At 45.5% G+C, this 17,819-nt stretch overlaps 1 protein-coding gene across 1 annotated transcript; it reads right to left on the reverse strand.

The window, feature by feature from the left end:
- Positions 1-904: 904 nt before the first annotated feature.
- Positions 905-5,636, reverse strand: btbd3a (BTB (POZ) domain containing 3a). The gene is made up of 5 exons (XM_080831903.1): positions 5,348-5,636; positions 4,435-4,652; positions 3,653-3,743; positions 3,114-3,232; positions 905-2,694 (listed from the first exon to the last, which is right to left on the reverse strand). The coding sequence occupies exons 2-5, from the start codon at positions 4,587-4,589 to the stop codon at positions 1,662-1,664; spliced, it is 1,398 nt and encodes a 465-aa protein (XP_080688029.1). The 5' UTR covers positions 4,590-4,652; positions 5,348-5,636; the 3' UTR covers positions 905-1,661.
- Between the last annotated feature and the right edge of the window lie 12,183 nt (positions 5,637-17,819).

Consider the following 17,819-nt stretch of genomic DNA (forward strand, 5'->3'; position numbering starts at 1 on the left):
AGAGTATCAACAACCAAACAAACAAACAAACAAATGTTAGAATTAGTGTTTTAAAAATAAACAAAACCATCACTTTATAAAAGGGCAGTTCTGTACAATTAGTGCAACATAGCATATAGAGACCGTAAGAGTTGTCTTAATTTTCATATCTGATAATTAATCTGCAGCACCGATTAAGAGTACTGTTGTTTATTCTGCACACTGTAATTCATACTTCACTTGAGCACAGGGCTTCACTGACTGCAGTTCTGAGCTGAATTCCTTCAGGTAACGCCGCCGCTGAAACAGACTGGGTGTAGTGCTCCTTGTATTGGGGAAAGAGTTGGGGGGGGGGGGAAGTTGCTTGAGTTACTGGATAGAGTTTGTAGTGTACAGATGTTCTTGATTATTTCACGCATCCAATAACGTCTGACTGTATAGAAGGTGTCTGTCTATCCACCCCAAAATGAACTGCCTGTGAGTTTGTTATTTTTCTTTTCAACACACCTTAAAACAAAATTCGCATTGTTTAGGCTCACTACCATATTCATGTGAATTCCACACATGGATTTTTCTTGTCTCTGGCCTATTATTGCAGTTGGTCACTTTGTCAGGCCCTGAAAAATGTAAACAAAAGAAATCAAATCACCAGAAACAAAGATGCATGTATGTATGGGTGGTTCCAAAGGGGAAGATACTGTTGGTCTAGCAGCATTAAGACTTATTTAACGACATGACCAGCTACAGTTCATTTAAAAGAAAGCAGTCAGTATTAAGCTCTATGCTCAGTATGTAGGAGTGTGGCCGCCACCTTGATAGCATGTAAACCGTTAGCATCTCGGCCACAGCCGCATCTTCTTGTTCCGCTAGCTCAGAACGAGTACTACCAGGGCAGCACGTAGTCGTCATACTGGCACAGGTTTTCATGATGACACAAAATAGAATAGTACAAGTTTTAAATCACAGTAATATTGTGAATACATATAAACATTGACACATTTTGCTTGGCAAATTCCGTTTCTTGATCAGAAACATAAAATTGTGCTAGTAATGTTGGCTATAAAATTGGTACAATTACTGGAAACATTTTCCAGAAAAAAAATAACTCATTGTCCTTACGCAGTTATAGCTTGTACATATACCACTATTTATAATCAACACATGAGACTGCTTAATAATAATAATAATAATAATAATAATAATGATAATAAAAATTGATTCATGTTTTGGGAGGATATTGATCTCGCCCAGGTAAGACATCGAAACTTAACTGCTAGTTGTAAACTTTGAAAGACCATAGTCTGAAAAGAACCATCAGTGCTCATCTTTTCAAACAAAAGTACACAGTTATTAAGAAATGACTTCCATCACACTAGTGATGAACCTATAGAAAGGTCTGGAAAATCAAAAAATTGGTGTTCTTTTAAGGAATGTTAAGTGTTTGAGTGGGGAAAATAATAACTGTCTTTCTCGGACCGTAGTGATAAAAAGTGGGACGAGGGAAGTAAAAAAAAAATAATCACAGGACATCTTTAACTGCAGCGCTTTCTGTAATCATACGATAGCAGTCACACAGTTAGTGGATGAGTTACGCTAAGCGTCGTTTACTGGGAAACACCAGCTCTGTTCTCTTCCCTCCCTCTCTTTGTCCCTCTTTCTTTCCATCCTTCCATCTTTCTCTCTCAGGCATAGAATACGAGTTCTGGGATTTGTCCACCCTGTACCCCAGTTCCGTTGGTGCTGTCGGACGAGCACTGGAACTGGAACGTCACCTTCCCACACTGCACCTCTGTCATGCCCTCCTGGCCGAAGTAGCTCAGCTCGTTCCCGTCGAGAACCACGCTGGCCGTGTGGAACGTGTCCGGTTCTATCTGCACGGGGTGCTCGAACCACACTGGGAAAGTGCTGCTCGAGCCGTCCGAGAAGTATTTAGCCACGCTCACACCGAGTGTCACGCCTTGCCGCTTGAGCTCGATGCGGGCGCTGTACTCCGCCGAGCCGCAACTCGACCCGTACAGCCCGAACCCCGCCACAAACACGCGCCGGTCCACGGCGAACTGGATGCTGTCGCAGCGACCACGGTAGCGCCACTGGTTGCTGCGGTACGCGCATGACTGGAAGCGGTGGCACCGCTGCGGCGCCAGCCCGGCGCGGGGCTCGCGGACGAAGAGCAGCGACGGCTTTCGTGCCGCCGTGTGCCACAGAAACACGTCGTTGGTCTCGGCCAGCGTCAGCACGCCCGACTGTGCAGGCCCGTTGGCAAAGTCGTCCAGTGGCATGGCGGGCACGCGGATGAGGTAGAGCGCTTTGCCGAGCGCCTCACGTTTCTTCTCGGCGCTCGGCACTATGCCCTGCCGCCCACACTCAGCCTCGGCCCAGCGCAGCGCCGCGTCGAACAAAGCCGTCTCCTTGGCGTTGAGGGTCTCACGGCGCAGGATGCTCTCCAGCGTGGGCGCGTCAATGTCGCAGAAGCCGTCTGAGCGCAGCGCCAGCTCGGCCTGCGCGTCGATCACCTCCCAGCAGCGCTCCGTCAGCTCGGGCTCCTCGAACAGGCAGCTCTGCGACAGCAGGACGCAGGCGTTGCGCGCGCTGAGCGACGTCTCCAAAAACGAGACGCAGGCGCGCGCCAGGTGCGGCACGATGTACTTCTTGGCAGCGTAGAGCGTGGCCAGAACGGTGTCGGCACACAGGTCGATCTCGTCACAGTAGATGTACCTGAGGAACAAAGAGGGGGCGGAGAACAGGGAAAGAAAAAGAGAAGATAGGAGGAGAAGGGGGATAGGCAATCAGTGCCAGTATAGTCACCTAATAGGGATACATCCTGCTTTTTTACATTTTTATTAATTTGGCCTAAAGTGAAAATAATGATCAATTTCATGCACAAATTTTAATGCCACAGTTTTTCTGTATTTAGTAGTCAGGATGTCAATGACTAAAAAAGAATGGCCAAAGGATGTGCAATTTATTTCACAAGAGGTTGGGGTTTGGCATCTGGTTACTCTCTGGTATTCCTGCCTGATCCGTGTCCATGTGTTCAATGACAACAGGACAGGAAGTCACGTTTGGCTGACAGGATGTTATCATTTGGTGGAAAGGATGTAGGATAAATTAGTCTGTATAAATATATGTCTTACTTCAGCATGGCCAGGAAGGAAGGGGGCTCCACATCTGGGATGCGGATCTCTTCCTTATCCTCAGCCAACTCCCCGTAGAACATGGCATGGAACACCGAACTCCCGACCGCCAGGACGTACTGTCAGAGGTACAGGAGAACATCATCATCATCATCATCATTCTCCCCACAGTCCTATTCATACCCCAAATGCCTTCTTGTCTTTATATTCTCACTTGTTTAACTGTTACCGTGGGGCACAAGAAAAGCAACTAGCATTTAGGGCTGCATTGTTGAAGTACGTTTGTCACAAAGTTAAGGTAAATCCCTCCCCTTAGAACATGGAATGAAACACAGAATGGTAGGACATACTGTCACAGAGAGGTACAGAAGAGAGCCTTCATCACAGTGCCATTTCAGTCAGTGTGTGTGTATTCACATAGTTTCAGAAACAGAAAAAGATGGAGCAGACACACTCTCAAGAAGGAGATACACGCCTACATACATCCTTACCCTGTAAGATAAGCACACACACTGACTTAGGTAGAAACACACACTTACTTTGTGTCCTGGTACTCTCTGAGTGCCCCCTGGTGGCCCAACCACGAAGTGCACATCAGCCATCAGCTCGTTGTTGAACATGACTGAGTTCCTGCAGATTAGGCAAACAACAACAATGACGGCATTATGCTCTGCATTACTCTTGCCATCAGGGCAAACACCGCCACGAACGCAGCCTGGCACTCTGTTCGCCGTGCCAACCACGACAACAACTAAAACAACACCTTTGTTGATAATTGTGGTAATAACCCTTGTTCTTTTCAGGGAAATTCCGGGTTTGGAGCTATTTATTAGCAGCATGGCAAACAATAAGTACTGGTTGGCAGATACAACCGGTAAAGGAAAGCTCAAGCATTTGTTTTTGCTGTTGCAGAAAACCTCACTGGTCTTCTCTCAAGGATCACAACGACAGAGCTTAGAGAACACAGCACTGTGACAGCAAGGCCAGTATTCAAAGGGCAGTAAAAATGACGAATTAGACTGGCGCCACTCTTCCATGAAGCATGGAAGGTCACCTAAGTAGCAGCCGCTCCCTCACAATTACTGCTGCACACATTAGAAATAGCTGGGTTTGAACAAACAATGACGTTGTCAACTTCCTGTCAATGCCATTGCCAAAGTATTACAGTGATGCAGATTGTGTGACACACACACACACACACACACACACACACACACACACACACACACACACACATACACACATACACACACACACACACACACAGTGGGGTTTGTATTCAGAAACAGACAGCACAGTGAAGCTGGTGTCAGATGGATACCTCTCTCTTATCGATGGATAGAGGCCTTGCCAGTTGCAACCCTGGATTGTGTTGTTGTTGCTGATGTTCTGCTGCTGGTACTGTTGCACGGCGCTGCCGGATGTCTGAGTAGATACAGGAGCCGGTTTCTTAGTAGGGAATAGCTCTGCAGCCATTCTTCCAGAGAGTCAGGGTATTCTCATCGTAGTCTGGCGAGCTGCATTTAGTCCTCTCAAAGGCTGTGGTGAATTAAAAGACGGTAATGACAAACACGAAGGCGCAGACAGCCGTGCATACAATTACAAGCTAGCAATTTAAATAGGATGCTCCTGACTGCCACTGACAGCGGACACAATAGTAGTGTAACGTTAGTTCTAAACTTCTGGCAACAGCCACCTACAATGCTAAATCAATCATTGAAGGACTGGATACAAGCAAGGTATCAACACTAAGGATGTGGTAAAGCGAACGAATCGGTACGAATATACTATGTTTTTTTCTCCTCACAGGCCTACACAACGCCAATGCAACAACGCTAACTTGCCTATTACTCAATCAAAATCAGCTGGCTAATTAACTAGCCCAAACGGCTAACCTTAACTGTATACGTTCTACCAAGCTAACGACAGCTGCATAGGACACGTCAAAGCCAGTCAGTCTGGATAGTGGTGTTCGTCGAGAGGGATGGATAGCATGCACAATATGTAGTTAATGTCGGCTTGTATGGAAATCTGTCGGAATCCTATCCGATTTTGATACGCATCATTAGTTCTGTTCGGATTATGCTAGCTGAAGAGCTAAACAGCTAGCATTGCAGCTTGTTCAGCCACTAACAGCAGCACCAAAACGGGGAAATTACTTGGAGGTGTTGATAATGCTGTTACATTGTCATCATTTGCATCATTATAAAAGTATACAGGTGAACATGACTCACCACAAGCGTAGCGACGACAATGAACCGAGCTCACAGAAACTTACATCAATCGTTTGATGCAACAGGAAGTCTGCCAAAAAAAGATGCTTCCAGTCTGGAACTAGCTAATTTGCTAGCTATGGTTAGCTTTCTTGTTTATTGTAAAAAAAATAAAAACGCCCGGAGCATTATACATCACTGCAAAATGTTCTTGTTCCACTTCTATAGCTACTAACAATGGTATTTTACTATCAATGACACAAACGAGGAATTACTGGCTCTTCGAAATAGTTTCGGGAAAAGTTGGACTTCTACCATCCGTCTCCGTCACCGCGTATAAAACTAGCCAAAACATAGACACTCCTACCATTGTTATGGAAGGTCTCGCGGTGTCAGCTCTGGGGGGCCACCGTCTATAGTGGTTTTACTACAAATTACCCAATTCAAGGCGATCAACAAGCTTAGTCCGAGGCCATGCTAGTTAGTGGTGTTTTGAGAATGAAATGTGCTGAGACTAATTTGAAAAACACACAATGATCATCTTTCTTTTCCATCTTTTTTATGTAACGTAGAGTAGGGTGGTCTAGACTCTGGTGGAGCCGCGGCCTTTGGTGGAATTTCTTGAAGTAACTTCACGATGTGATAGCAAATAGAGCTTGAGAATGAAATGTATTTATTTAAGATGGGCCAGTGTATTTTCCTCTTACAAACCTTGCGTGGATCAGGAGAATTCCTAAACAGAGCTCACTGAAGTGACTTTGACAAGAAAAAAAAACACACTTATTGGCTTTCTCTCTCTCTCTTATTTTACATCCATGCGTCATTTCTGTGTGGTGAGTAGGACACCTTTCCCATCGCTAGTAAGTGGTAGGGAGAGACACACCTGTAGCCTCATTAAAAGTCTGCAGGGTTGGTGATATGAGGACAGGGGTGTAACTCTGAGCAGTAAGTCTACCAAATGTTTTTGTTATTTATTATTATTATTATTATTATTTTACTTTCCCAACTTCCTAATTTGACTTTGTGAATAAAGAAATTAAACTCAGTAATTAAAAACCTCTGAACAACCTTTAAATCCTGTCTAAGATATTTGTTATCTTTATGCTGTTTCCTTCCCCTAACATGTCATAACACATTTGATACTCAAGTTGGATGAGGAACAAAAATCACTCTCATTCTGCTAATCATCAGATTTTGAGAAAGTCAGCCTGACTTTGAGAAACACTGAAATGTGTTGTTCATGACATGTTTTTATATAAAGAAAGAAGCCCATTGTCATGTAACTAAAAACATACTGTGTCTAACAATGAATGCACAAATAAAACCTCAGGAGAAATGCCTTGATGACAGACTCTCAATTTTGCATCGTAGTCCCATAATTTCTCTAATCAACCACAAGGTGGCAGTATCTCCATTAGAATGACGTTCTCCACTAGTTGACTATGAGTCTGCCCGATAATCCTAAATACAAATGCAACTCTAGTTTAAAAAGACAGCATTTTAGAGCATCTACATTGTCCTTATTGGACTGTACGGACGTACTTATGTATGTGGGTTTCCTCATCTGCTCATTGTGTCCACCCCCTTTAGTTTATCTTAGTTTAGTTTACTATTGGTTAGTGTCTGGCTTTGATATGGTAATGTGGGCACACAGACGGCTCATATAGAGTAAACGCAGTCCCAGTGTTTTATAAATACATAACACACTGACAACTCAAACATTCACAAATATGAAAACAATCCCAAGCAGGCAAAAAAATCAGTGATCAAATCACTTCACTCAAACCATCTGGGCCCTGCTGTGCTTTGAGAAGGGGTAGAAGCGGCTTCAGCAGCACATTTCAAACGCCAATTGATATCACCGCCAACACCATCTTTACCGAGGAAGCAGAGGAAAAAAACAATAAACAAGAAACAAACAAACAAATAAAATTACAGTGCCCTTTTTTTCCCTTCTTCTGTCTCTCTATTCGTCCTGACCTCAAAACCAGCGGAGATTTAAGAGCTTTCACAGAAAGCCCAGGCTGTAGGGCAGCTTCTCAAGCCTCTGTGAAGAAATTCCCACGAGAATGTAATCCCAGACCCTTTCTTTCTCTCTCTCTCTCTCTCTCGCTCTCTCTCTCCCTCTCTCTCCCTCTCTCCCTCTTTCTCCCTCTCTCTCTCTTTCTCTCTCTCTCTCCCTCTCTCTCTCTTTCTCCCTCTCCCTCTCTCTCTCTTTATATCCCTCTCTCTCTCCCTCCTTCTTTCTTTCTCCTTCCCTCTCTCTCTCTCTCCCTCCTTCTTTCTCTCTCCCTCCCTCTCTACCTCCCTGTGTGTTTTCTGTGTGTTTGTGCCCAAAGTCCTGACGCAACTCGTGGCATTGCATAATGTTCCTCTAGTGGCACAGACGGGGCTGATTGTCCTCAGACTCGGGTGCAACTGGATGGATTTAGTGAATGACTGAACTAGACCCGGGGGCACAATAACCCAGAGGAAACCACTGGCCTGATTACGACCATGCAGTGTGTGTGTGTGTGTGTGTGTGCTTGTGTCTGTGTGTGGGACTGAGTGCTTGAAGACGGGTGGTGTGGTCCATAAATAGTTTGCACTTTGCATTGTCTCCAGCACTGATTTCAATCTCTGCATAAATGGACCCTTGGACGTTCGGGTCCACTGCGTACCATTTCAAAGCCCATTCATGGCCTGGTTAGCCCAGGAAGCTGCCCCATTGTCCCTGCCAACCCATATCTGATTTTTTACAGTTTGGATGAAAGGAGGTGGACTCTTTTTTTCAATAGTCATTATTAGTAGCAGTCACTGTTTTAAAACTCCTTCTACTGCTGCATCCGCCAGGCTACATTTAACCGTAAGCCGTCATCGTTCTTATATCGCAAGTGCTTCCAGAGAGACTTGGTCATAAACTCCATTTTCTGCAATCAACTTGGGCCCCTTTTGTTACAGTCGTTATCATTATTAGCATTATTATCATTGATCACCATTAAGAATTTAGAACAGATAGAACCATTTTGACTATTGGAACCATCAGAACAATTTAGAACGTTCTGCTATATCCACCGGTCTAGTTTTAACAGCAGCCATTGGTACTGTATATTTGTCTGTGAGAGCATTTCCAAGGTCATGACCTCCGCTTTCTACAATCACCTCTGTGTTTCCTGCTTTCCACCGTGTAGGGGTCGGGGGGTCGGGGGTCGTTGCCACGGAGTGATTTATGACCCCCTGAGTGAGCTACTGGAGGCTCAGTAGATCCGCTCTCACAGTGAGTGGTTGGCAGGGGCCCACCCAGCACTCGCAGTGACCCTAAGTGCAGGGCTTTGTCCCGGGTTCCTTCCTGGGTAGATACCGGCTGCCCCTTCCACGCTCCGTACCCAGTCAGGGGCCTACAAGATTTGAATAGACCCCCCATCACATACACACACACACAGTGAATGTGCCATATTGAGGAACCGGGGAAACTGCTGGGTTTTCGGATGCACGAGCGAACACGTTCCTTTTCGAGGATGTTTTTGGGGAACCCCTGCATGGCCTTAGCCATCAAGCATTCGTAGGGCAAAGGCGCTGGTGTGGGGTGGGGTGGTTGAGGTGGGGGGTGGGTGGTTCGGTTAACATCGGAGCGTAATCGGCCTGTTTGTCTTCTCTGTCCATCATTCTTTCTAGCCTCTCGGCCGCGGAGACGCTAATCGGGCTCGCCGGCGGTAATACTGGTCTTATCGCGGGAACAGAATGCCTCCAGAGACCCTGGGCGGCGGTAGATTAGCTGGCGAGTGATTGTGGCCTAATATCCCAAAATAGCTCTGTGAGTGTGTGTGTGTGTGTGTGTGTGTGTGTGTGTGTCTCTGTGTGTGTGTGTGTGTGTGTGTGTGTGTGTGTGTGTCTCTGTGTGTGTGTGTGTGTGTGTGTGTGTGTGTGTGTGTGTGTGTGTGTGTGTGTGTGTGTGTGTCTGTAAGGGGGTTCGGGGCTGTGTTCCCATTCCCAAAGACATCGATCAGCCGCTTTGCAGTAATCTGTTAATACCATGTGGCTGTTTCTTGTTTTTCAAGAACCTTACTTGACACAAACCATTATAAGAACAGTCCATATTTCATATCTGAGTGCGTCTGGAACTGAGTGCGTGGTTGGAACAGGACACGAAGAACCAAAAGCCAACTTTAGAGACTAATGTTTGAGGTTTTTTTAGGGGCGGGGTGTGGGGCTGTGGAGTGTGTTACGTTGGGAGGGGTACATCTATTCCCATAAAAAAAAAATATAATATTGAATGTATATAAATCTGTTCCAACTGTGCATTATATACTATAATTTGCAGATGATACAGGATGTAAGCAAAGACTTTTGAACTTTTGGATGTAGTGGTGTTGTCTGTGTAAATGTGGAGAGGTACCGCTATGGTCTGTGTGTGTGTGTGTGTGTGTGTGTGTGTGTGTGTGTGTGTGTGTGTGTGTGTGTGTGTGTGTGTGTGAACGTGTGTGTGTGTGTGTGTGTGTGTGTGTGTGTGTGAACGTGTGTGTGTGTGAACGTGTTTGTGGTTGTGTGTTTGTTGTGTGGGGGCACCCATTCTCATTTAGTCAATTATAAGTGTCTTATAATGAAAGGGCCCTTAAAAGCACATAATAGGCTGAATGAGCCTCGCTAATGCAATGAATCCCTCTGCCTTCAATTGGGAGTCTGACAAGTGGCTTTCACAGGCCTGAGGAGAGGGGGGGGGGCACCCATTGAGAAATGTCCCCCCCCCTCCCCCATTGGGTAGGGGAGGTGTATAGGGGTAACACATGGCGCCTGGCTAATAGGGAACCCTAAATTCATGGCCTGGTTCATTCTGTGTGTGTCCTTTGTGGGCTGGTATCTAAGAAGCTCTTGAATGATGCTGTCAGGAGTGTGTGTGTGTGTGTGTGTGTGTGTGTGTGTGTGTGTGTGTGTGTGTGTGTGTATGGGGATTGAATTTGGGAAGCTTAAAGAGCTGTGTGTATGTGTGTGTGTGTGTGTGTATGGGGGGGGGGGGGGGGGTGTGACATAGAGACTGCTGCTGCTGCTGGGGGATTATGGTTGATCATTTAGCAGAGACCTCTTCCTCACCCTCCTCTTCCTCACCCTCATCGGCTCTCATATCCCAATTCATGAGCTCAGCTCTCTTTCTCTCAGCTCATTGTGTCTCTCTCAAGCACCCCTTAAAGAAGGACCTGTGCACCCCATAAGACACCAATGAATACGCAATATAACAACAGTCCAGGACAAAAACACGCCTCCCCATCTCTCTACGGTGAATTTGGCCCGAAGAAAAGACGCCCGAAAAATAGTTCTGGTCCGGCGGAAAGTTCTTTTTAGCACCCTGACCATCTGTGCACCTCCTGGGCCTTGACGTCCGTCTCTCTTTCTCTCCTTTGGCTTTCTCTTTCTTTTCTCTGTCCCTCCCTCGTTCCCTCCCACCCCTTGGCGTGTGAAAGGGATAATTGAGTCTTAGATAAGTTTAGGACTGATTTGTATTCTTTTCAATGGACCCCCCCCCTCCCCTCCTCCCCACCCCCCCTCCATATTTAGCATCACTCTCCCTCTAGCCCCTTTCTCAGTGGCCATATGGCCCTGTTTCACATTGATCCCTATTGAGATCCCTGCCAATTTGCTACACTCAATTAATCCCTCATAATCATACCCCCCCCCCCCCCACACCCCCCATTAAGAAGAGGAACAACACAAGGCACTCTATCGCTCACACCCTCTTCAGTCCCTCAGTCCAACCCACCATTTGAAACGGGTCGACAAATGAGACTTTAGTGACTGTTTCATTGCAGAAGAAAGGGTGTGTGTGTGTAAGGGGGGACACAATGGAGATCGTTGGGATGGATATCATGACAGGGTGAGGTCCTCTTCCAAAGATGTATGGTTGGGGGGCGGGGGGGGGGGGGGGAGGGTGTATTTAGGGTTACCCCCTACTACTCCTGAAAGGCCTGTCCAACCGAGCACCCTACCCCTCGACACACACACACACACACACACACACACACACGCACGCACACACACACACCCACACACACACACACACAGACATGTACACACCCACACCACCTTCACCCTCCCTGACAATGCCATCGACAGCTGTTGCTAATCTGCCTGAGGTCTGCACACCGCCTGATCTGGGGCTTGCTCCTATTTGTCGGCCTCATTGTTTGCTGAACCCCCCCTTATGATCCTCCCTGTTCCCCTACGAGCGAAAAGTGCTACAATCAATTTGCGGCCATTTCACTATATGGGAATGAGAAGACTGTCAAGAGCCTCTGAATAGACACTGTTGTGCAGGCCACTGTGTATACATGTGTGTGTGTGTGAGTGTGTTTGTGTGTGTGTGTGTGTGTGTGTGTGTGTGTGTGTGTGTGTGTGTGTGTCTGAGTGTGTGTGTGTGTGTGTGTGTGTGTGTGTGTGTGTGTGTGTGTGTGTGTGTGTGTGTGTGTGTGTGTGTGTCTTTGTGTAGTATAATCAAATCCCATGGTTCTGGCTCTTTTATTTTTGGGGAAAAAGTCGTTTGATGGTTGTTTTGTTGCATCTGAGCCCCTGTCGCTGAGTGTTTTCCCCAAGGGAAGAGCTGGTTTGAATGGGGGCCCCTTTATACGGCACGACCCGGCTGCTAATGGGCTTATAATGTGGCCCTCGGCCCCCGATCACCAGTCACTAAAAGCCCCCCGGGGGCAACACTGGAGACGCTGATTAATCAGACCGCCGTAACTTATGTCGCTCGTGTTTGTCGTGTGTTTGTGCGTGCTTCCTGCTCTTGTTTTTCCTGGTTCTAGGGGTTCCGTGTTGCCGCGCAACAGTTGCTTAGCTGTTCAGTGGTGCATTCTCCAGCATCCCTTTCAGTCGCATTCTTTCGTTGTGTTCTAGGAAAGATCGGAACGAGAAACTGTGTGTAACAGGGCTACATAAATGAAATAACGAGCTGACTTCACCCACAATCTGATATCTGAAAACTGATATAGATAAAATGTGAATAACTGGAAACAGGGAACTATGTTCTTAATAGTTAAGCCTGCTTTTTCGTCATTGGAATAAAAACATGTCACTATACTATTGTCCAGTGTAGTAGGTTTCCAGATCGGTTCACCTAAGGTGCACAAAAGTGTTTTTTAAATGTTTTTTTTAATTTACATATTCATCAAGTCTTTCAATGTCCAGTCTTATCAACTGCAATGTGCAGTTTGGGATGTTGGCCAATCAGGTTCACTAGCATGCTATGTTATTTGCATTCTCTTTTTTCGTGGAGGTTGTTTTTTTAGGGGATTGTGGCTCCTGTAAGCATAACGTGTAGTGCTTTGAAACGTTAAATTCCTGATGCATTTGGCCAGCGATATTTACTGTCACTTCCTTGCCAGTATTTGAGGCCCTTAAAAGAAGAAAAGATTGGCCTTTCGGCTGGTGAGTTTGCTTAAATTAAAAGGTGAGGTGGGTTTGCTTCCATTTAAAAAAAAATATATAGTGAATTTGCTCTGTTAGATTGAAGTGTACTCTTGTCAGAGGCCTGTGAAGTGTGTGAAGGAGCGAGGAGGTTGTCAAACAGAGCTGTGTTGACTGCATGTGTGTGTGTCTGTGTGTGTGTGTGTGTCTGCTTCTCAAGGGGAAGGAAAAATCCAATCTACCCGGCTAATTCTTGTTTTTTTTTTTGTCCTCTGTTTGCCGAAAGTTTCCGTGCTTGAACTGTGCCAGAAGACTCAGGCTGTTTTTTTTTGTGTGTGTTTGTTTTTACGACTGAATTTCACGATGTTGTAAGACATAAAACGTGTTTACTGCTTTCAATCACATAACGCATGAAATCATTGCCACTTACGAAGACATTACAAAGGGATACATTTTTTTTTTAAATAAAACGTGGTACATAAATGGATTTCGCATCTGGCCTTCAGGGAGCTGTCTTGCATCACAATCAGAGATGAGATCGCTCTCACTGCATGACGACTGCCGGTTTTGACGCCGGCAAGGCCCAGGTGATGGGGGATCGGTTAGTCATGCCTGCTCCCTCCTTATTGACCTGTCATGGTAATGAGCCCTGGACAACAATGGGCCTGGTGCTTTGTTCCGCTTCCACCCACTGTGTGTGTGTGTGTGTGTGTGTGTGTGTGTGTGTGTGTGTTTATGTGTGTGTGTGTGTGTGTGTGTGTGTGTGTGTGTGTGTCAGCAGAGATGAGATTGTGATCAATGGGCCGGGTGCTTTGTTCAGCTTCCACCCAGTGTGTGCTGGGACCATGAATAACACATAGAGAGGGGGGGGGGGGGGGACTTCTCTTTTTTATGACATGTCACCATGGTAACGCTGTCATCTGCGACTCCCCCTCTATGGGGATAGGGTGTACTTCTGTGCCATGTCCCCTTGTCTCGGCCCGAAAAAAAAAATATGGGGCAGACATCTTTGGTGGGGATTCTTTCATTTGAATACACTAGGGCACGTCAAATGAAGGCCTTTCTTATCATAGGATGAGAAAAAAAAAAAAATGCTGTTGCCATGCAACGGTTTGGTTGATGGCTGTTGTTTGCTGGTCAGTGCTCTCTCTGTGTGTGTGTGTGTGTGTGTGTGTGTGTGTGTGTGACACACGATATTTCTCTCACACCTGGTCTTACATAAGTGAGAGAGAGTGTGTGTGTGTGTGTGTGTATGTGAAATGTGTGTGTGTGTGTGTATGTGTGTGTGTTTGTGTATGAGTTTATGTGTATGTATGTAAGCTTGTGAATGTGTGACACATGATATTATTCTCACACCTGGTCTTACGTAAGTGAGAGAGAGAAACGAGAGAGAGAGAGAATGTGTGAGTAGGTTGTTTTTTCTTGTCCAAACGATGACAGCAAGAGTCCGCGTTGCATTGTTTGAAATGGTTTGGCTCTTCCTCTCTGCTGATTGGACGGAACCCCCATGCCTGGCGAATGAAAGAGTCTTGCTCCCCTTCCTAACCCTCCACGTACCCTCAGTCATAACAGCCCTGGAGCGCATCCGATGACTAACCACCACCACCACCACTATGACCGCCGCCACTGACAACAGACAAAAACATGAAGAAATGAGCTCACCTACTTCTTAACTGATCAAATGTCCCGCCAGACAAAACAATCTTTTTTGCTCTGACATTTTTCTGTGTATCTTCCTTTCTTTTCTTCTGGAGAGCATCATTCTTGACATTGACACAGGAAGTAAGGAGATGTCGGCACTGGAGGGGCCCTTTTGGAATGGGGGGGCACAGTTGGCATCACAGTGCCTCTGTCGACCCTTTAAATTCTTTGTTAAAATTATTTAAATATGTAGTTTTGGAACATGTAGTCATACAGACAGCATTTGGTCCCCTTTCACATCAACAGAACGGATAATACTCCTGTAGTGTCTTAAACCCAACCCAACTCATAAATTAGAGTTAACAGGGTCTCAAAAGATAGTTTGTTTATAATCTGGGCATCTGTAAATAGTCTCTCGGGGATCATATCATTTATTAATTTATTAATTTAGTGTCCTTTTATTAAGAAAAGGACACTTACAGGGCACTTATGAGGACACTTCATTTAAAATGCCTTGTTTGTTTCCATTTGTGGAGACGGGTGCCATGCTTGCCTCTCTTTCTCCTCGATCTGATTTTGGGCTCCGGAGCTCAATCTGGTCCTGGGAGTCTGCAGCGTCTCCTTGGCGATGCTCAGTCTCCTTGGCGATGCTCGGTACCCTGGGCCCGGAGCCCTGCGTGCGGTTTCCACACTTACTGCAGTGCGTGCGGCAAGGCAACTTCAACCCTCTTGTCTTGGTCTGAGGAGGGAGACAGAGAGAGAATGAGGGATAGAGAGTGAGTGAGGGAGAGAGAGAGGCAGGGAGAGAGAAAGGGAGGGACAGAGAGATGGAGAGAGGGAGAGAGAGAATGTGGGATAGAGAGAAAGGGAGGGAGAGAGAAATGGAGAGAGAGAGAGGGAGGGAAAGAGATGGGGGAAAAGAGAGAGGGAATGAGGGATAGAGATAAAGGGAGGGAGAGAGAGAATGAGGGATAGAGAGAAAGGAAGGGAGAGAGAGAGATGGGGGAGAGAGAGGGTGAGAGAAAAAGACAGTGAGCGACACAGAGAGCGAGTCATAGAGAGAGAGAAAGATAGAGAGAGTTGGAAAGAGAGCAAGTCAGAGAGAGAGATGTGGGGACACAGAAAGACAGGCAGAGCGAGACAAAGAGAAAAAGAGAGGGAGTAACAGAAAGAGAGTGAGAGAGAGAAAAAGAGAGAGCCCAAAGGCCTGCTAGGTTGGACCTTCTAATTTGCCAAGCTCTGATTATCATCTTTTTTCTCTTCTCCTCTCCTCTCCTCTCCTATCCTCTCCTCTCCTCCCCTCTCTCACATGAAGAACAATTATGGGAGTCGTAGTGACATGCTGTAAAGTGTCCCAATATAGACTCTCTCTCTCGTTAAGCTCTTTCCCAGGCCTGAAGCAGGGGGGGCCTGTCGGAGTGGTGACACAATCGGCGTCCATGAATTTGTGTGTGTGGTAATATGTAATAGGGTTGGTAATACCAGGGGGATCGAGCGAACACTGAGATCATCGTGTCCAATAAAGCCACAGCCTGCATCTAATCTCGCGGCAGCCATGTTGGCTCCTCAAGTGTGTGAGTGTGTGTGTGTGTGTGTGTGTGTGTGTGTCTGTGTGTGTGTGTGTGTGTGTGGGTGTGTGTGTGTGTGAGTGAGTGAGTGAGTGAGTGAGTGAGTGAGTGAGTGAGTGAGTGAGTGAGTGAGTGTGTGTGTGTGTGTGTGTGTGTGTGTGTGTGTGTGTGTGTGTGTGTGTGTGTATATTTCTTGGACTGTCAGGGAAAGGAGAGAGGAACCTTGGGTTTGAAAGTGAGATTGTGAAGAAGATTGAGGGACAAAGACTGTGTAGTAGGCATGGGAAGATTCACCGATGCGCATTGGAAAATCGATACGACATGTAAGATGCAGTCTGCATTGGTAAAAAACGCACATAAACTCAAGATGCATCGTATCAAAATTATCTGCATCGATACAAACCGATTATTATCTATTATTATAACTTTTTAGAAACGTGTCTCTGAGTTTCAGTTGTGTTTCTATCCCTACCCCTCTAGTCTCTGCTCAAATCTCGGCTCAAGGCTCGCGCGAATAGGCGGGTCCAAACAAACGTGCTTTCGTAAAGAGGTGGCCAGCCAGTCAGATAGCGCGTTAGCATGGAGGAAAACGAAACGGAGGTAATACATTCGGTTGTGGGCTTTAAGAGTACGGTATGGAAAGATTTTGGCTTCTACAAACGAGATCTTTCTTAAAAAGAACTTGAAAAAGACCCATCTGGCTTAAGTGTTTGGATTCACTTGTCTTAATTTCCAGATGGGGAACTGTTACTCCCTTGTTATGGCCATTTGTTCATAATGATGAATCATATTACAGTGCATGGAGATAATGAGTATACCCCTTTTGAAAAGTAACATTATGAACTATATTTCAAGTACACGTGTTATTTCCAAAATGTGCACTGAGTAAATGGAAAAAATTTACATTATTAACCTTACTTTAATCATCAGATATTGTATGCACATTTTGGGCATAACATTTACCTATGCACATTTTGGAAATAACTTGTGCTTATTAAAATGTTGTTCAAAATGTTACTTTTCAAATGGGGTGTACTCATCAATGGTGAGCATTGTATATTTGGGGGAAAATGCAATATGTTCCTGTTAATGCTTTCCTATTAGTTTTTATAGTGGATGGAATCTCCTGGCCTGCACCTTTTTGTATTAGCCCATTTTATTTGGTTTACCTCATGTATAAACGTAAAGCACTTTTAAAGGCTTAACTGGAAAACATGCCTTTGTGTATTGCTTAAATTGTTCTACAACATGCACTAAAGAGAAATCTGAATTTTTGTTAAAGGTTACACTTGTATCCTAAAGTTCCAGAGACCTACAATGAATTACTCTCTAAGTTGTACTTCCTTTGTTTCAAAATAAAAGGCACAGCCAGCTTTAATGCTTCAAGTGCCATAACTTGAACTATGTATTCCATGGTGTACTTTTCTTCTGCATTGCATCGCATCGTATTGTATCGTATCGTATCGTATCGTATCGAACTGGATCGCATTGTTTCAAAATTAGATCGTACTGTATCGCACCGGATCGCAGGAGGTAGGAGAATCGTATCGTATCTGGTAATTCCAAGAATCGTGAATGTATCGAATCGTTGGTAGTGTATCGAGATGTGTATCATATCGCCTTGATGGTGAAGATTCCCATCCCTACTGTGTAGTATCTGTGTGTGTGTGTGTGTGTGTGTGTGTGTGTGTGTGTTTGTGTGTGTGTGTGGGAAAGAGTGAGAGTGAGAGTGTGTGTGTGTTGTGCATGTGTGTAGGCAATAAATGCTGTAACCTTTATCATCATATTCGTGCTTGGCGGTAAACGACAGCCAGACATTCTGACTAGCTAAAGAGGCTGATCATTAGAGACACACCAAAACCCAAACTCCTCCAAGACAGACAACCAATAGAGAGGGAGAGAGATTAAGG

This window comes from Sprattus sprattus, assembly GCF_963457725.1.
Source record: "Sprattus sprattus genome assembly, chromosome: 1".
Lineage (NCBI taxonomy): Eukaryota > Metazoa > Chordata > Actinopteri > Clupeiformes > Clupeidae > Sprattus > Sprattus sprattus.